The sequence below is a fragment of the Chenopodium quinoa genome, unplaced genomic scaffold (assembly GCF_001683475.1).
Source record: "Chenopodium quinoa cultivar QQ74 unplaced genomic scaffold, ASM168347v1, whole genome shotgun sequence".
Lineage (NCBI taxonomy): Eukaryota > Viridiplantae > Streptophyta > Magnoliopsida > Caryophyllales > Amaranthaceae > Chenopodium > Chenopodium quinoa.
In genome coordinates, this window is record NW_018745533.1 from 2,719,979 (window position 1) to 2,739,586 (window position 19,608).

The window sequence follows — 19,608 nt, forward strand, 5'->3', positions numbered from 1 at the left end:
ATTTAGGTTTATTTTATGTTAAAATATATTTAGATCGAGAACATATCTGTAGGATTTATGATTATGTCAAGTTATTTCAATTTGAATCTCTTATCCATCATACACAATATATAACAATGGTTGCATCAATTCAAGGCAAAAATCAAACATATTTCACCTAAAATGAGACTTACAACTACTACTCCCAACATGTCGAAAACTCTTGCACTTTTGGTACAACAGATTACAGATTTTTTTATTTTTTTTTTGACCTTTTGGTACAACAGATTACAGATCAAGATTCAAACGTAAACAAAAATTACGATTCAAAGATGGAACATAGACAATACAACCAAAATCAACAATATCTTCTACAATGCTGCAAAACCGAGTTCATCTACTGAGGAAGTGCGTGGTACGGGCCTTCTGAAGAGATGGGCTGCGGCTGCACCGCGATCACATAGATGGCATAGATGATCCCGGGAATGTATCCCAACAGTGTCAACAATAAACATATCAAGAACTCACACTGCAAAATTAAGTCACTAAATATGTTATGGAGACCAAAATTACTAAGGGGTAACAATTCAATATTTATGCATAACAATCTACAAATACGTGTTCTGGAATAAAAATCCTGGTAACGTATTCCCTAAAAAAAAAAAAAAAAAAATCTACAAATACGTGTTTCAAAAAAAAAAAAGTGTATTAAAAATTGAAGGTTATATTAGAGCCCACAATTGGATTATACTCTATCACGCCCACATCATGTTAAATTCGACAAGGGTAATTGAGATTTAAACCTGTGACTAATTATATTATAGATTATCAATAGCTTAAGCCGATGATCATCAATTAAACAAACAAGCCGTGTGGTAAATTGACATGTAGCTGTTAAAGAGTTAATTCGACCAAAAGCTTAAATGGGTGGTTAAGATCTATGATTATATATATTTTATTGTAACAACAAATTAAAAATACCCATAAAATAAAGTATATTTGTGTCAAGTGATTTCTCACAAAATATCCTACTCGTAATAATTTTATGTAATATCTACAAATAATCAAAATCAAACTAAAATTCAAAGTTAGATATCTTATCATAGGATAAAAGTAGATCCTACTCAACCTAGATTCATAGACAACAAATCAAATCAAAAAAAAAAAAAAACAACCAAATGAGATTAGATTAAATTTCGTCAATACCATTAAACCTTTATTACTCTCGCAACACCGATAATAAGAAAATCAACCGAAAAGAAAGATAGAGAGGGAAAAAAAGACATACACTGCAACAGCCAGTTCTAAGGCAAACGCCAAGAGGAGGCAAAAGGATAGCCAAGAGAATCTCAAAGGCAATATGACACCGATTACTTTCTGCCATTTTTTTGATCCAATAAACTTATCTTTTTTTGTGGTGATATTATGATTGATGAGAAAATAGTAGACTTTATAATAAAATAAAGAGGCAGATATTTAAACATATAATAAATGATGAGAAATTGAGATTCATAAAACACATGACAAGTGGCATTAATATAGATGCACAATGTAATGAATAGTCAAGATAAAAAAAAAAAACAATATTTTTTGTAAGAGTGACAGACCTACCAGGCTACCACTACGGAGATAATTGATTATCTACTAATTTAAGTTTTTGACTGTTCATTGCTTTCAATTTTGCTGGTTATTATTAGCTTTAGTTTATACCTGGCCGACCTCTATTAAATATTTAAATTACCCGCCTCAACTTTGTAACCCATTTAATCTAATTTTAGTCCCAAAAAAAATGAACCATTTATTTTTTTCCCAACATCTATTTAAATCACAAAATAACCAATATATCCTCAAATATATTTGTCATATAGCTCATTCTCCCGATTTTACCCTTGTATTTTTTAGATCTTTGTGTCATCTCTTCTCTAGATTAAAAGATATTGTCTCCATTTATATTTATCTGTAATCCAATCCTTTAACGAAAATACTTTCTTTGTTTTTTTTTTTTAAAGTGTAACAATTTGACTTTTACACTATTTATATGTTTCACTTTGACTAGATTTAACGATTTATAATTAAGTAAAAATATAGTCATGTGGGATCTTGTTAGATTCGTATTGATTTACACAATTTTAATATCAAATGTTTATAATTTTTACATATTGGTAATTAAAAATATAAATGATTGAAAACATGCATTGACAAGCGTGAAAAGAAAAGTGTTGCAACTATTAAAAAAAACAGAGGAAGTATTAGATTTTGTTAACGATATTTTAATATAAATTATTTTTATCACCGATAAGAAAAAAGTGTTGAGTTGTAACAATTGAAAATTTATAACTTAGTATACCTTTCTAATCACTTTTGCAAATTACGTGTTACAAGTATAAAAAAAATAATAATAATAATAAAAAACCTAAGGAAAAAGGTTTTAGTAAAAAAACAGTAACTTTAAAAAAAGAAATGTAATTAATAATCAGTAAAAATAAGGATTTTTTTTAAATAACCACCCTCAAATCATCCTATTTTGAATATTTAAAATAACCACCCATTAAAAAAAATAAAGTTAGAATTCACCACCCATTGTCCATTGCCCGAGTTCGACTAATTTTCCGTCAAGTGGGCCCACCTAATAGTGAGTCATGTAGGAATATAAATTTTAGTGGTAGTCAATTAAATAAGAGATTATTAAAATATTTTATAATTAACTAATTCAAATACCACGTAAGCAAAATCGACGAATGAGATTTTAGCATTTAAATTATAATTAAATAATTCAACTGCCACGTAAGCAAAATTAGCGTATGTGATTTTTAAATTAAAATTAATTAATTATACAATATTATCTTTTGATATTAGGAATTTTATCTAAATATATAACCAAATTTTAGCACATTAATTAAAAAATTCAAACAAACCATGCATTATTGCACGAGCTTCATCTATATAATCTAAATGCAAATGAAATTTACTCTACTTGGTCTTGTTCACTTCACTTTAAATAAATAATAATTAAAAAAAATAAGTTTAGTAAAAAACAGTAACTTTAAAAAAGAATTATAATTAATAATCAGTAAAAATAAGGATTTTTTTTTTAAATAACCACCCTCAAATTACTCTATTTTGAAATAACCACCCTGTTTTCGAATATTTAAAATAACCACCCATTACAAAAATAAAGTTAGAATTCACCAGCTATTGCCTGAATTCGACTAATTTTCCGTCAAGTGGACCCACCTAAACAAGCTGAGGAAGTAGTAATTAAGGGCATGTTCTCATTGACTGAACTGAAATGAACTGAGTTGAAATGAACTGAACTGAAATGAATAATATTTTATAAGAGAAGGAAATTAGGAGCTGAACTGAACTGAACTGAACTGAATTTCAACGTAAGAGAACATACCCTAACTTTGATTGGAGTCATTTAAAACATACGCTAACTTCAAAATCGGGTTGGATTATACAAGTTGGGTCATGTCATGTTTGTCTGCAGAGCGAGGACATCTCTACACACACTGACTAGGGATGGCAATCTAGTCCGGATCCGACCCTACTCTGCCCCGATCCGAGGTAAAATATCCGCTCCGAGTCCGAGAAAAAAGTAATCCGAGTTCGACTCCGTTAAAATAATCCGACTCCGAGTCGGAGGAGGGTCGGAGTCGGATCCTACAAAAATTCCGAGAAAAAAATCCGACTCCGACAAATTTCCGACTTTAACGGATTATCCGACTCCGACTCCAATAGATAGTGAATTTTTGTGTGGGTTATGGTGGCTAGGGCTGTACACCGGTTCAAAACCGGACCGGACCTGACCTGAATGGACTGGGACCTGAATCCTTGATTTTTAAGGATCGGAGACTAGACCTGAATCAACAAGTCCGGTTCCGATCCAGACCTGAAAAATCAGGTCCGGTCCGGGTTTGGACCTGAATAGACCAGATTATTATTTTTTTTTGATTTTTTTAAAATAAGATGAAAGTGCTGACCTGTTTAGACCCGTTTGGACCTGTTATGGACCTGTTTGGACCTGTTTTGGACCTATTTAGGCCTGATTTGACCTGTTTAGACCTGTTATAGACCTGTTTGGACCTGTTTATGGACCTATTTAGATAAAAAAAATAGTTTTACCGGTTTCAGGTCCGGACCTGAAATTTCCGGGTTTTACCCGGACCGGACCTGAAACCCGGAATCCTAGAATTTCAAGGACCGGGACCGGACCTGAATCTGCAGATCCGGATCAGGTCCGGTCCCAACAGGTCCGGTTCAGGTCGGTTTTCAGGTCCGGGCCAGTTTATGTACACCCCTAATGGTGGCATTGAGTGTGGGTTGTAAAGGCCAAATAGCCCAACATCTCAAAGTATATTGAATAATAAAAAAAACTCGGAGTTGGGTCGGATCGGAGTCGGAGTTGGAGGTCGGATATTGAAGTTGGAGTCGGAGTCGGATGTCGGATTTAGCATAATCCGCTCTGAGTCCGACCCGTTGCCATCCCTAGACACACCGGGAACAAATTTTTAAAAAGTGTACCAAACAAAGCCCAACTTTTCAATCTTTTTCTTTTAAAGGGCAAATCTTCAGTTCAATAAACTGTTTCTTTCTCTTTGTTTAGCCAAAAACGTAAAACAAATTTAAATGCCGTCAATCTTCAGATTAATTATTCTTCACACTTTAAACCGTTTTTCAATTCAATTTTTCCTTTATTTATTTGCAAATTTCCACCTTTATTTTCTCTCTCCTCTTCACTCTACTTCACTCCACTCTCACTTTCCACCATGGTAAGCTGTTCATAAACCCTGCTAATACTCCCAAAAAAATTCAAAATTCCATAAACCCTAGAATCAAAATCCCCAAATTTATTAGTTTCTAATCAACCCTTAATCATGGATTTCAAATTCCGTTCAATGGAGGAAAGATCTTCAAGTTACTTCTCTTCTTCCCCAAATTTTTCCACCCAGAATGTCAGCAATATTTCTTACTTTACTCGTCAAGCAATTCGAGGTAAATTCCCAATTTTAATTTTATCTGTTTTTTGATTGGATGTTGTTATTTGTCATAAAGTTTGATTCTTGATTATATTTTCGTTGATTTTTGGATTTTTTTTTTTGTAGCGGGGTTTACTAGTCCAGACCCAATTCGCCGGGAATATAGTCGAAACCCTAACCCTAACCCTAATGAAATGCGGGAATCTATTCAGAGGGAGTTGGAGAAGGAGAGAATTAGAGCAGAAATTATTGCGGAGGAGGTTTATAGGAGGAGGATTTTGGAGGATGAAGTGAGGAGAGAGTTGATGTATGAGAGAGAATTGGCGTTGAGGCGAGGTGAGGGGGAATTTGGGTTTAGATCATCGTCAATGCGGTTTGAAACTAGGGTTCCTTTGTTGACGAATTTTGAGCATCGAATCGGGGTTTCGCCTCACCGGGAAGTCGGGTTTCAAGGGTCTAATACGCTGCCGTTTCAGAGGGATCCTGTTATTGCTGGGAATGTGGATGGAAATGGGGTTTCTGTTGGTGTGAGATTGAAGGAGATTAAGGAAATCAAGGGTTCTGCTTCAGAGATCAATAATAAGGATAAAATTATCTTTTTGGTCAGTAATTCCAATTTCTTTGTTGTTTTGAATTATTTGATTGTTTTGTTAATTGAATTGTTGTTATTTTTGTAGTTAATGTGTATGTTACTTTTATGTTAATGGTTGAATACTTGAATGCATTTGTAGTTAAATGAATGTAATGCTCTTTACATTGATCTAGTTATGTGTTATACTCGTATGTTGTGAGCAATTCCCCTGTTCATTATGTTTTTATAAGCTGTATGCTGCAGCTTTTTAAAGTAGGATTTTTATAGTTTTTGCAGAAATTTGAAGTCCATTATTGGTACCTTACCTTACTGTACATGTGTGTTTTATGACGGGCTTCTGTTGTTTTGTACTCCATATGATATAATGATTGACTGTTATGTTGGACTGTAGAGATCCCATTCTACCCCCGTAACTTTGTTTTTTGTAATGCTGCTTGGTCTTTTGATGAGTGCATGAGCTCTCTGTTGTCAAAACACTCAAAAGAAATGGAAGAATTACTAACATTATTTTATTAGCACCTCATTCTATTACTGAGCACACTAGTTTGTAATGCTTTGATCATTTATCAAAAATGACGATTAAGAACCCCAATTTAAAGTGTGTTGTTTAGTAATAGTAAGTTAGGAGAGTTGTTCAAATGAAAGGGGAAGCTAACAAACCACACCAACATTGGAGGAACTCTTTGAAAGATGTCAAGAAATGTTCTTGTCTTGTTCTCTTGATTAGCTTTCAAATATTGCGATCTTCATGGAACTTGCTTTGCAAAAAATCATTTACCTTTTGGGGCTCAGGAAAAAAATTTCCTTCAATTGGAGTAAGAGCACTCCTCTGTTGGGCACGTGGCTGTCTGGCATATGTGGGGCGGGGGCAGAGGTTGACAATGAGAAGTAGCCTAAAGCCCTAAATACAATCTTCAAGTTTGCCATTCAAAAATTTCTGCTGTCTGCTCTAACTTCTTACCCAAATTCCAAAAATTATTATGAATGGCGCATATGTTAATAAGTTATTTAGGCTTTCTAATTAATACACCTATTCTCTTTCTTTTTCGTGACAGTTCCTCATATTGTTTGGTTGCTTCCTTCCTCTATGACTTCGAATTATTTTCATTGGCCATTTTGCCCAGTTTATTGTAGAACTTTTTACTCAGACACATTAAGGATGAGGATGTTGAATATTTTTCTTAATCCAGCTCCTTTTTTTAGCATCACAGCTCTAAACCAAATTGATGCTTCACATTCTTGAGTTCTTTCACAATAATCTTTGTTTTACTTGTTGGCTGCAATGCTGCATTGCATTGAATATCTATGGATCGCAATATTTCTTGTTACTCTTGAGAACAGATACTGAATTTCTTTTGACTGTTTCTAGATACTGATTCAATGTGGTTTTCTTTCTCTTTTGCTTGATCAACTTTGTTAACTTTTTTATTGCTTAACAATACATTTAATGGGTGATTGTGGATGTGACAGATAGACTTGTGCATGCTGCAGGACTCTGTTCCTATTTGGCTGATTTGAAAACCTGGGGTAGCGATTATTGTCAAAATGATGACCGTCAGAAACCTCTCTTAAGGTGGTCAATTAGTTCTATAATAAAAAATTCTTATCATCTTAGAGTCATAAATCCATGTTTCCATGTAAATTGTTTAGTTCGGATGATCCTTCTTACAAATTTTTTTGAGTCTGCATTACTCTTTAGAAGCTATATAATTAGCAGTGGATGTTAACAGTAACTAGCATGCTCCAGAACTTTTATCTGTTCATATGTATTCGGGAAACTTTCATTTTTATAGTGTGAGGCTTGATGACTGTCTTAGTTGATATCTTCAAAATCCTGACATTCTTCTCACTGGGATTCAAGGGTTTTCATGTTTTATTTATTTATTTATTTTTAGAAAAAATTTGTTTTTGTTATTTTTTAAAATTTTAGATATTGAATTTAGCCATATTTTTGTGTTTGATGGGTGGTGACGCTTTTGAAAGTTGCACTCTACATCTGTTCTTATTATCCTGTAAGTTTATGTTTACATCTATTCTTATTATCTAGTAAGTTTATGCTACTTCTTCAGGTTACCCTAGGACATGTCATTGAACTTTGAGCTGGTATGGAGACTCGTAGAATGAATTGGGACCTACCAGCCTATGGGCAAGTGCAAAGGAAGACACTGTATACGGACCCAACCCTGGTTTATATATTCCTATCCACACCTTACTGTTAGGTACCATAACTATAAAATATCCATCTGCTACCAGATATACAGCATACAAGGAAACCAACTCCTACGCTTGGCAGTTACCTGTTATCCCCCATACCAGCTCGGATGTATCTGCAGCCATCATCTTGAAGCCAAATATCCTGATGATTACCCATTATGTACTCCTACCAGATGCATAAACACAAACAAATTCCTACTCTTGCTAGTTACTTTTATCCTTCAAACTAGTTAGCCATCATATTGAAGTCATCTTTACCCTACTTTATACAGCTACCCTGGTGATAAGTTTACGTAGTTCTAATCACTCTCCTATAATAGTGTTGAAGTCATCATGTTGAAGTCATCTTTACCCTACTTTATAAATAGCTGTCTATAAGTTGGTTATACAGGTACCCTGGTGATAAGTCTACGTAATTCTAATCACTCTCCTATAATAGTGTTGGCATACACTGTTATATGCTTTTTTTCTTGCCCTTTGTCAGTTTCTCTTATAGTGGGAAGGGATTAAAGAATCCACCATGTGGATATGGGTGTGTGTGGTTTACCTGTTGCTATCCTTATACTTCTGTGTTGGTGTTATTTCTTTGTAGGGTGAACAAATAACATGTTTTTTTATGTTGTACCTTGGTGATTTTTTTTCCCAATGAGTTACTATGAGCATTGCAACAGCTGCTTGTATCTATCTTATTGTTACTTGGAAACCTTCTTTTCATTGGTCTTATTTATGCTTTTAGAAACAAACTGGAATTTCAATGTGCCATTGCCATGGCAGTGCTGTTGGGCTTTCACCATTTACTTTTCTGTTTGTATTTTCTCTGAGCATAATTGCAGGCTAAGCCCAATACAACTGAGTTGAAGCGTAAAGCGACAACACCACCAATTGGAGCTACTGTGGACACATGTGACGTGTCAAAGAAGCCAAAAAGCAAAGATGAGTGGAGTTGTGCTCTCTGTCGTGTTACTGCTACAAGCAAGCGGGCATTGGATGATCATCTGCAAGGGAAAAAACACAAGTCTCGAGAGAGTGGATTATGCTCTCAGAGAACAGGCTTTGGTACTAGCCCATTACCAAAAATGGGTAGTGCTAGTGCAGGCAAGCCTGTCAAAGTACCTGGCGCAACTGAAAGCCCAAGCTTTCAGTTGGAAAAAGTTGAAAATGCACCAGCAGTATCAGAAACTGACAATAAGTTTACCCTCTTGCAGGGAAAGGAGACTTGTATAGAGAAAAAGAAAAATAAGAAAGCAGCTACACCTCAAAAATCACCTGCATGTGCTGAGTCGAATAAAAAGTTCAAATTTTTTTGCGAACCATGTCAGGTTGGAGCTTACTCTATGAAAGTGATGAATGCCCATAAGAAGGGCAAACGTCATTTGTCAAAAGTTGCGAATATCAATAAAGCTGAGGATGCTGCTTCAGTTAAAAAGCCTGCACCAAAAGGTGCAGCTGAGGAAAATAAAGATAATAATAAGGAAGTAGATGTGGCTGGTTCTGTGGAGAATGTTATGGTTGAAGTTAAGGAGGAGTTAGATATTGCTGCTGTGAAAGAGATAAATAATGAAATTGAGGGAGAACTTGTTGAAAGCTGCAAAGAAAATGTTGATTGTGATGTGGATGAAAAGAAGGAACTGGACATTGCTGCTGTGGAAGAATTGAAATTTGAAGTAGAGGAAGAGCAAGTAGAAAGCAGCAACGAAAACATCAGTTGTAATGGGGCTGGAGTTGATCAAGGCAAGCATAAGGTGCTTGAAGTTGTTTATTGGTGATTTAGTGTTTGCTGTAAAGGATGAAAATAACTAGGTATTTGTCAGTATTGACTTTTAACCCGGTTGCTGAACAACCGTCGTGTAAACTAATTGACTGTGAAGAGGCAAGAGATATACAGTAATGATCTGCTGAAATCTCTGCACTATAAGCTCCAATGTAGTCTGCCTGGTGATTTGTTTTCCAGTATCATGTTATAGTGACTTCCTAAATAGAGGTCCACTTAGATTGTCCGTTGCTCGTTATGAGTATTTGATGGAACCTCCATCCTCCTGTGAATAAATTATTCTGTCTTGCAATTTGTTTTCGTATAATTTTACTCTGATCATTAGAACTGGAAGATACATTGTTTCAGTTTGTTGCCTTGATGTTAAGTGATTTGAAAATTTTCAACCCCATTTAAAGAAACGGGTTGGAAAAGTTGACATTAGCCCAACCAATGTATGAAGCAGGTTACCAAAATATGTTTACTCATTAGGAATTCGGGATACTATGATAAAATAGCATGCATTGGTAGGAAAGTGTATATTTTTAGTCGAGGTCTCTTGGTTGATATGTTAGATCAATTTTCACATTGTTTGCTCGGTAGGCAGTTGTATTGGGCGAGCAAGCAACAGGGTCTAGGTTATGTAAAGCGTCGTCGTCAGATCTGTGATGAAGATGTATGTTTGTAGTTATGCATGTGTACAATTTATCTGAGACTGCCTCACGTTTGTCTTTGAGTAGTACTTGCAACATGCAGGTTATTCATGACTTGTCGTTCAGCGGTTCAGGTTGCCTATGCTTTGTTTAGTCTATTTCTGTTGATTTATCCAGTACTCCGTTATATATATACAATATAGTATATACCCCCTTCTCAAACTATTTGGAACACTTTTCTCATTTTCGTTTGGAACATATCTGGCAATGTGCTATCATAATACGGTGTACATTTTTAAGCTTCATTGCCAATAAGTTATGGTCACACTCACACTCTCCATTATCTTCTACTCGGTCGCAAATTTATATTTTCAATGCAATTTTGATTAAATTGAGTGACTCAATTAATAAACGGAGTAATATTTTTTTTTTCTTTTTATGGAAATATACGAAGTAAATTAACTAACACCAAGATTTAAAAAAAAAAAAAAACATTTGAGATAGTTAAAGTTTGCATTGTTCCAATTTTGTATGTTTTATCAATTTCTTATTTCAATTGCCAAACTTGACAAATCAAATCCAATCCAATATAATCTCATACGATAAAAAACATTTGAGATAGTTAAAGTTTGCATTGTTCCAATTCTGTATGTTTTATCAATTTCTTATTTCAATTGCCAAACTCGACAAATCCAATCCAATCCAATCTAATCTCATCCGATTTCAATTAAAAAAAAAATCCAAATTAAACCCGAAATGAGCCCATTTTTAAAATCCGAATCCGAATCCGAATAAAGGTGGATAGAATTATAAGAAGAATATAGAATAAATTCACTTATACTTCCTCGGAGGGGGAAGTAATATTATTATCTCACCACCTTCTTTGCTCCGATCCACTTCGCCGGTGACGGAGTTATGACGCCGGAGCCGCCGCCTTTTCAGGAAGCTAACCGCTGTGACGTCTGTAAATGCAGCTTCAACGCTTTTCGTCGTCGGGTATTTCATCAATTCTCGTCTTTTCCATCGATTTCATTGAATTCTGTTTTAAATGTTTGATTTATTGAAGTAATTATAAATTTGAAGGATAATTTTATGTAATTTAGTTAGCTCAATTGTTGAATTATCTGGAATTTTGCAATTTAAGGTATGTTTTAATTGATGATCAGATCTAATTTATCAGGGGATGCTGGAAATTTTGTTGGATTAAGGATTTAGGTTGTGCTGTTAGTTTCTGCTTGATGATTGGGGTTTTTTTTATAGCAAGTTTAAGCTTTGATTTGATTATAATTATTGCGGTTTTGTTCAAACGATGATCAATTAGTTTGATGGGGATTTTGTGTGCTGATTTGATCAATTATGGTTGAGTTAGGTTTAAGTTCTGGTATATTGATACAAATTCGGACTCGAAGGGTTTTCCGCCTTTTCCAGTGGAATGCAGGACGGATTAAATTAAGGGTTTAAAGTCTTTTAACAGTGGTGGAGTATGCATTTTTTTAGTTTGTCATTCATTTTTGTTAGAAAGGTTGCCCATTTTCAGTGGAGTTGAGCAATGGCGGATCCAAGAATTCCATTTGGGGTAGCATTAATATTTAACTCTACAATATAAGCCACTTTAAACATTATAACCCTTGAGTTGTGAAATACTAAAATTAATAAAAGGAAAGTTCTTCTGATAATTGAATTTTAGATCGTGTACTTACAAAATATGAAAAGAGAAGAAAAAGGAAATGTTTAACTCTTGCTTTACCGACTAGCTTCACAACTCACCCCATGTCCCCACTAACAAATTCATTCGAAGACGAGAAGGGTCAGGAACTCAGGACTATAACAATGATTGATGCAATTATTAAAAACAGTCGATGTAATCTGTATATCCCACTTTTTAAGGCATTGTAGTAAGATTGATGGTATAATGGCTAAGGTTTAAGAATGTTGTGACGGATAAGAGTTAGAAGAGGGAATTGATGGTGCTACCAAAGACCAGTAATTTTCTCAAGTATACATCTTTATTTTCTCGCTTTGCTCTTCTCATGTTTTCTTTCTTTTGCAGCATCATTGCCGATGTTGTGGGAGGACCCTATGTAATGAGCATTCATCTGATCAAATGGTAAGGATCTTATATGATTTATTCTCCTATTTAGCTTTTGATATTTATTAAGTTGGTCTTTGTTGATCAAACTACATCTCATATGTTAGTAATTGCTTTTTCTTCAGCCTTTACCACAATTTGGCATTCACACCAATGTTAGAGTTTGTTCTGATTGTTTCAACAACTTCTCCAAGTAAGTGTTTTTCCACAGGTGTCTACTTCTTTTTAGGACCATAATTTTCCTATTCTATGTGAGTACGTGGTAGTGAAATTTTTGTATCTCCATTATGTGATAGGTGTCTATGACGGTAATATGTCTTGATAAGAAGTTGAGGAAGAGTGGATGGTGTAATAGAAACACTTCTTATTAAAACTCCTGTAGTCTTGCACCTGCTCCTAAAAGAAAATCACTTGAATATTGGACATGATGGTTGATACTCTTGAATATTTCCTCAGCTATCAATCTCATGCTGTACTAGACTTTATAGAGTGTATAATCTTGTAACAGGGAAGTGTTCACTAGTCAGTGATCAGTCTGATATTCTGATTACTTGTTCTAGTACTTCCAAAATGCAATTAGAGAACTAGATGATGCTTTTAATATGAAGCTATCAAACCATTTCCCATTTCCCATTTCCTGTCGAAGAAGGTAGAGACAAGTTATGGTTGTTAGAGATTTACCTTGTATTTTCACATACCAAAAAAAAAAAAACTATGTTTCAATGAATAATTTTCTTTGGCCGGTGATTATTAAACGATGTATGTGTGTTCTCTTATGCTCCCATCAGGGCCTATTTCTAGTGTAGTGGCCTGCATGTATCCTTGTCGTGTTTGACGTGAACTCTGTGTCAGGTAACCTTAACTCATTTTCCTCCTAAAGAATAGCCTTACAAAATTTTATTTGTAATTGATGAAAAATTTAAGCTGAGCTGATAATGAAATTTTTATTATTAATGCATCTTGTGACTCTAGAATAACTTTTGGGAGATTCATCCTCAACATGTAGTATGGAAGGCTTTGTCATGTCACTGAAAGAAAGATGAAGCTTGTTCACTAACATGTCTTAATTTTGGGCTCTCAGTCCTATTTCTACGTTATGCTTGAGATTCAATCGTTATTCAGAGCAGTCGAGACCTTCATTCGTAATCTGTCTTGTTTTTTCTGTTGATTTGTGTGAAGTTGTACAAGTTTCTGAGCAATAAATTGATTTTATTTTGGTGTAGATCTACAGATGGCAGTGTAGGGCCTACAACACAAAGTAATCATTCAATCTCAGAAGCTATTTCAACTTTAGACTTAAATGAAGATTCAGGACATACAACTTCATCATCTGCACTGCAGCCACCTGTATCAAATATTTCAGAATGCAAATGTGGTATGCCTTTGTGCATTTGCGTGGTTTCACTTCCACCTGCTCCAGCAGCTCCTGTTCAGGTTAAGAAACATCTATTAATACTTGCTATCTAGTCATTTGTTTCATCTTTCATGTGTCAGAAACTCGAGGAATTTCTGACATAAATGTTCAATTAGTACGTACGTGTTATCTTTATTTTGCTGTGTTTTCCATTTGCTCAAAAGCAGACTGTATACACTTCTTCAGCAACTTTATCTTCAACAACAAAGAAGACAGATGGCATTTCAAGGCAAAGACGTTCTGCTCAAGATAGCAGACAAGGGTATGTTCACACTTGTCTTCACACTTAGTTTATAAGTTGATTTCAGAATGTGCGTTAGATCTAGAAGACACCTAACATCTACTTCATACATACTAAATTCTGAAACTGTATGATTGCTGTTTAGATTTGTACAATTGTGTAATACATATTTTGGAACACTCCAAATTCAACACCTTCTATTAGCTTTTTTATCATTAACTATAGTATGAGAGATTGAGAGGAAGAAACAATTTTTAATACCTTGTTATATTTTTTTTTTTTTTTGTACTCTTATGGTCTAAACATTATCCATTCAAATTTGATTGATTTCTGGAAGTTCTCTTGTAACCACCTAATGTTAATATTGCTTGCAGTTCAAGTGTCAGTGTTGGTCCTTCAGCTAGTGGTTCAGAGAAACCTCAGGCAAATTATGAAGTGAATGGGGAGGTATGCAGATTATAGAGTAGATTGTCCTGTAGCAAGGCTGACTTTTTTCCTTATTAATTATGCGCTTGATTGAGTTTAGTTGTGCTCTTTTTGCTTCTCAGGGCTTAAGAGAAGCAATTAAAAGTGGTGATCTTGCTGGAGTCAAGGATCTTCTTAAAAAGGTATTTGCAAATTTTGCTCCCCTCTTGCTTTGATGCGATGAATTCGATGATCTTAAACTAATATATCTACTTTCTTGTAGGGTGTGGATTCAAATTATTGTGACAAGCAAGGATTGTCGTTGCTTCACCTGGTAAATATCTGTTTTGGAAGATGACTTTCAATTTCCAAACGAATGCAGTTTGGTGGTTAAAATTGACAATTATGTAAGGTTTTTTCTTTTTCCCCCCTTTTTGATTAAATGGTGTCAATCTTTTTTACAGGCTGCAGTTTTCAATCAAACTGAAATAGTTTTTTGCCTTATGGATCATGGTGCTAGATTGGACTGCAAGAACTCCCTAGGTAATTATACATGTTATTTTTAGATTTTTGTATGTTGTTGTTGCAGGTGTCTAGGGGTGATAGTGAGCCAATCCTAACTTTGTAAAAAACCTGGAAATTGTAACCAAGTAAATGTCTTTTTTATGTTTTAATACTTCTTTTAAGTAGATCATCTAACTTTGTAAGATCCCGTTAGTGTTGTTCACTAGTATGAGATTGGGTACGGGTATGCAATTTGCTACCACGTATTGTTAAATTAGGCCAAAATGTACCACTTTCACATATTAATTTGCCATTCTTGCTTTGTGGGGGCAATTAGGTAAGCATGGTCCTTGTAAATTCTGTGCCACATTAATTAAGTATAAATTACAAGTAATTTTATGTATATGTGAAATCATAGAATGCAAATATTTTATAGCCCCACAAGTTGAGCTTAGCCCATGAAAATCTCAAGCCGATAACAATTTGCTCATGAGCCAGCTAGGCCTATTAGCACCGCTTGGGATGTCCAAATATATCTTAAACCAGAATGAAAATTGTACAGGACTTAAAAGCTTTTGAAATTTCCCTAATAGTTACATGGTGCAATGATGTCTTCTATATCACACATTCCACCTTAATGGTTACATGACTACATGGCTACATCTATGATCTGTATACACCTTACAGGTTCTAGGTAACTTGTTTATTGTCCTGCTCATAAAACATGTGTTGAGATCAAATCTATAAGGGCAGTAAAGAATAGAGCCTGAACGCGATCTTTTTGCTTTTTTTAACAAATACATATATAGTTACTATTGACTCAGAGTAGCAATCTGTAATTACCATTTAACATCTTGCAGGGGAGACGCCGTTAGACTGTGCCCCCGCCACTTTGCAGTACAAAATGAAGAAAAAGATAGAGGGAGAAGGATTGGCATGACGGTCAGTGTTCATTTCCTCACCTCGCAAGAGACTAGGTCTCAGTTTTGCATACCAAATGATGGCTATGCTCTTGCTGCTGTATCTGTAACCTATTGTATTATTATGAACTAGTTGAGAGATTCCCAGCGTTGAGTGAAGTTTTGTACACTCAACACGGTTAGAATTTGCCGTTTATTCCTTATTTCCCTCTTAATAAAATTTTTAACCAAATAATTGTCGAAATTAGTGAGTTTCGCCTTTTTGAAACAGTACAGTGGTCAAAGTGGACAGGAATAACTCAGACTTAAGGTGAAAAGCATTACAGGTACAAAATCAGGGTGATGCAACTTCTGCTGCTGAAAGTTTGCTAGATTAGAAGAACAATTGGTTTCCCCTTTAGAAAAGACGCCTTTTCTTCTTTTTTTGGCAATGTTAATGATATGGTATCAGATAAAATAATCCAGCATAAAAGTAATAAAAAAAGGTGTTTATGTTTCCAAAAGAAGTCAAGCAAAAGTATAAGCTTGAAAAATTTACAGAAATGTTACATGATTCTTTTCTTGTTAGATTCCCCCTTTTTCCCTCTTTCAGGCTACGAATCAAAGGTTTTGGTATCAAATTCCTTATCATAACTTCATGAATTCTCTTTCCCTTTCTTTCCCATTATTCCAGCATTTGTTTGTCTTTTAACATTTACTCAAACTCCTACATATAATCGCTTCAAGGCCGACCACAACCACAAATCAATGCAAGAAAACAAAATCACAGAAAATGGGATCACACGAATCACACGGGTGTTTGTTGTTCTTTATAATTGGTGCATGTTTAGTGGCAGGCGGTCTGGGTATGGGTGTCAACTGGGGATCGATTTCGACTCATCCTCTACCCCCGGAAATAGTAGTGAAGCTGCTCAAGGACAATGGGTTTAACAAAGTAAAGCTCTTTGAAGCAAATCATGGTCCGCTTAGAGCTCTTGGAAATTCAGGTATTGAAGTTATGGTAGGAATTCCTAATAATATGTTAGCATCCCTTGCTGGAAATGTTCAGGCTGCTGTCAACTGGGTGAACCAGAATGTCTCCACTTATGTCTCCAACAGCGGGGTTGATATAAGGTAATAACGCGTGCATATATCGTTTTAATCACTATATATGTCATGCATTTGTTTAGCTAAATATGTTTTTTTTTTCCATAGAACTGCAAAATCTGGATGAACATTAACATCTTTAAAATGTCAGATATGTTGCTGTTGGAAACGAGCCATTTCTAAAAGATTACGGGGACCAATTCACCCACACTACACTTCCAGCACTGCAGAACATCCAAGCTGCCCTTATCAAAGCCGGCTTAGCACACAAAGTGAAGGCTACAGTCCCATTAAATGCTGATGTCTACCAATCTGATACCACTCTTCCTTCAGGAGGCAGCTTTCGAGCTGATATACATGACCTCATGATATCTATTGTCAAATTCCTCAATAATAATGCTGCCCCTATAATGGTTAACATATACCCATTTCTCAGCCTTAACAGTGACCCCAATTTCCCCATGGATTTTGCCTTCTTCGAGGGTGGATCACACCCTATAGTCGATGGCCCTGTTACCTACACCAATGTCTTTGACGCCAACTATGACACCCTTATAGCAGCCCTAGAGAAGAGCGGCTTCCCTAACATGCCCATTATTATTGGGGAAGTAGGATGGCCTACTGATGGTGCTCCTAATGCTAACATAGCCAATGCTAGAAAGTTTAACCAAGGTCTTGTCAGTAGGATTGTCCAAGGTAAGGGCACTCCTAAACGCCGTACACCCCCAGATGTTTACATATTTTCCCTCATTGACGAAGATGCAAAGAGTGTAGATCCAGGGAACTTCGAGAGGCATTGGGGGATGTTCAATTATGATGGCAGTTTAAAGTATCAATTGAACATGGGAAGGGGTAAAACACTTGTTCCTGCAAAAGGGGTCAAGTATTTGCCTAAAAAGTGGTGTGTTATGTCTCCTCAAGCGAGTCCTTCTCCTTCAACTATTGCCAGCAGCATTAGCTATGCTTGCCAATTTGCTGACTGCACTTCACTTGCATACGGCTCTTCTTGTGGTAACTTGGATGCTCGTAGTAACGCGTCTTATGTGTTTAACATGTACTATCAGACCAAGAACCAGAGTGCTGGTGCATGTAATTTCAATAATATGGCAATGACTACTACAACTGATCCTTCACAACGTGGATGTAGGTTCGAAATTATGATCGATATTACTAAGTCTCCGAAGAATGGGAGCCCTTCTCCATCATCATCGTCCTCGAGTTTGCTAAAGGCAGTGAGTATGATCTCGGTTATGGTGGCATTAACCATCAGTTTTGCACCCTGAGTTTGGTGTTAAACAAAGAGTACTTCGATTTTTAAATGTAGGTTAAGGAATAAGGAATGCATTATTTGTACATAATAAATTGTTTCAACATATTTTATGGTGTATATATATTTTGATTCTTGAAGCTTATAATTATGTGAACAGAAAAATTGCTCAATAAGGACAATAACCCCTTCTTACCAATTTGAGTAACACTCATTGACATCCCCATAGTACATCTATGTTGAGAATCACAAGTTTAGTGAGCAACGTTGTTACACTTTACTTTCTTCGTTTCACTAAAATCGCAACACTTACAGTGGCGGATCCACTAGCACAACTACCCCTTAAAAAAATATAATAATAATAATAATAATAATAATAATAATAATAATAATAATAAATAAATAAGTAAATAAATATAGTTCAAAGAGAGTATTATAGATAATTGGTCTCTTAGAGGCTGCCATAACAAATTTAATACTAACTTCCGTTGCTTACCTTTTTAACATAAAAGAGACCTGTCTTTGTTGTTTAGAGAGCCACAAGGGCGGGGGTGAGAATCGATCCCAGAATCTCTGAAAATCGGGAGGGAAGCTTTAACCACTTGAGTTATCCCTCACTCTTTCATAGACCTGTCTTTGTGAATTGTTCTCTTAGAGGCTACTATAACAAAATTAATACTAACTTTTGCTGCTTTCCATTTTAACATAAAAAGAGACTTGTCTTTGTGAATTGTTCTTGAAAGATGTATGGAATATTTTCCTTAAGCTTTGTTATTGCTTTTCACAGAATATATATACAAAGGGTTAATAGCATTATCCTAGGCTACAAACTAGGAAGTCAAACTACCAAATACTAGCTTTTGCTGCTTTCCTTTTTAACATAAACACCTGTTTTTCCAAAAAAAAAAAAACAAGTCTTAAGAAATATACTACCTCCGTTACATATTATGTGCAACGATTAGACATTTTCCTTCTCTACTTTATGTCAAATCGTTGCAAATAATATGTAACGGAAGTAGTATTTAGCTTTTCAATGGTATGCACAACACCGTGCTTGTGAAATGCCATTTAGCTTTTCATGTATTAGCGCTTGTACTTAGGGGTGTCCGTTCGGACTTTAGATTGAACTGAAGCCTAGTCCAATCCAATCCGAAATATATTTAGACTCTCATTTTATAATCCAAATCCAAATCCAAAGTTTTCAAAAATCCAATCCAATTTAATCCAAATTAAAATCTCATTCTCCGAATCCAGTCCAATCCAATCCGAATTAATAATAAAAAAAATTTCCTAAGAAATTCAAAAGAGTCCTAACTTCGATAAACAAAACAAACTTTAAATTGTAATTAGGGGATTTGGCGGATTTGGGCTATTGGGTTTGGACTTTCTAATGCTATATGGGTTGAGGTTTATAGTATTACTATTACTATTTATTTTATATATTTATTTATAAATTCAAATTATTTGGACTGAATTGGACTTTTTAGACTTAAAAAATTAGAGTCTAAATCCAAT

At 35.1% G+C, this 19,608-nt stretch overlaps 4 protein-coding genes across 4 annotated transcripts; 3 read left to right on the forward strand and 1 right to left on the reverse strand.

Moving 5' to 3' along the window:
• Positions 1-109: 109 nt before the first annotated feature.
• Positions 110-1,438, reverse strand: LOC110715926 (hydrophobic protein RCI2A-like). The gene is made up of 2 exons (XM_021894544.1): positions 1,268-1,438; positions 110-508 (listed from the first exon to the last, which is right to left on the reverse strand). Exons 1-2 carry the CDS (start codon positions 1,361-1,363, stop codon positions 377-379), a joined length of 228 nt encoding a protein of 75 aa, XP_021750236.1. The 5' UTR covers positions 1,364-1,438; the 3' UTR covers positions 110-376.
• A 3,121-nt stretch (positions 1,439-4,559) lies between these two features.
• Positions 4,560-9,856, forward strand: LOC110715724 (zinc finger protein 407-like). Its single transcript, XM_021894329.1, has 3 exons — positions 4,560-4,974; positions 5,085-5,560; positions 8,598-9,856. Exons 1-3 carry the CDS (start codon positions 4,857-4,859, stop codon positions 9,528-9,530), a joined length of 1,527 nt encoding a protein of 508 aa, XP_021750021.1. The 5' UTR covers positions 4,560-4,856; the 3' UTR covers positions 9,531-9,856.
• A 1,141-nt stretch (positions 9,857-10,997) lies between these two features.
• Positions 10,998-15,983, forward strand: LOC110715745 (vacuolar protein sorting-associated protein 27-like). Its single transcript, XM_021894353.1, has 10 exons — positions 10,998-11,163; positions 12,218-12,274; positions 12,382-12,449; positions 13,480-13,690; positions 13,838-13,932; positions 14,286-14,358; positions 14,460-14,519; positions 14,600-14,650; positions 14,781-14,859; positions 15,681-15,983. Exons 1-10 carry the CDS (start codon positions 11,083-11,085, stop codon positions 15,758-15,760), a joined length of 855 nt encoding a protein of 284 aa, XP_021750045.1. The 5' UTR covers positions 10,998-11,082; the 3' UTR covers positions 15,761-15,983.
• Positions 15,984-16,108: 125 nt separating this feature from the next.
• LOC110715744 (glucan endo-1,3-beta-glucosidase 5-like) lies at positions 16,109-18,238 on the forward strand. Its single transcript, XM_021894352.1, has 2 exons — positions 16,109-16,853; positions 16,978-18,238. The coding sequence occupies exons 1-2, from the start codon at positions 16,513-16,515 to the stop codon at positions 18,107-18,109; spliced, it is 1,473 nt and encodes a 490-aa protein (XP_021750044.1). The 5' UTR covers positions 16,109-16,512; the 3' UTR covers positions 18,110-18,238.
• The last annotated feature ends 1,370 nt before the right edge of the window (positions 18,239-19,608 follow it).

Coding starts and splice junctions, on each gene's coding strand:
- LOC110715744 (XM_021894352.1), top strand. CDS start 16,513: ATGGGATCACACGAATCACACGGGTGTTTGTTGTTCTTTATAATTGGT. Junction 16,854..16,977: donor AACAGCGGGGTTGATATAAG/GTAATAACGCGT, acceptor TTAAAATGTCAG/ATATGTTGCTGTTGGAAACG.
- LOC110715926 (XM_021894544.1), bottom strand. CDS start 1,363: ATGGCAGAAAGTAATCGGTGTCATATTGCCTTTGAGATTCTCTTGGCT. Junction 509..1,267: donor TTAGAACTGGCTGTTGCAGT/GTATGTCTTTTT, acceptor TTAATTTTGCAG/TGTGAGTTCTTGATATGTTT.
- LOC110715745 (XM_021894353.1), top strand. CDS start 11,083: ATGACGCCGGAGCCGCCGCCTTTTCAGGAAGCTAACCGCTGTGACGTC. Junction 12,275..12,381: donor AGCATTCATCTGATCAAATG/GTAAGGATCTTA, acceptor CTTTTTCTTCAG/CCTTTACCACAATTTGGCAT. Junction 14,359..14,459: donor ATTATGAAGTGAATGGGGAG/GTATGCAGATTA, acceptor TTTGCTTCTCAG/GGCTTAAGAGAAGCAATTAA.
- LOC110715724 (XM_021894329.1), top strand. CDS start 4,857: ATGGATTTCAAATTCCGTTCAATGGAGGAAAGATCTTCAAGTTACTTC. Junction 4,975..5,084: donor TACTCGTCAAGCAATTCGAG/GTAAATTCCCAA, acceptor TTTTTTTTGTAG/CGGGGTTTACTAGTCCAGAC. Junction 5,561..8,597: donor AGGATAAAATTATCTTTTTG/GTCAGTAATTCC, acceptor GCATAATTGCAG/GCTAAGCCCAATACAACTGA.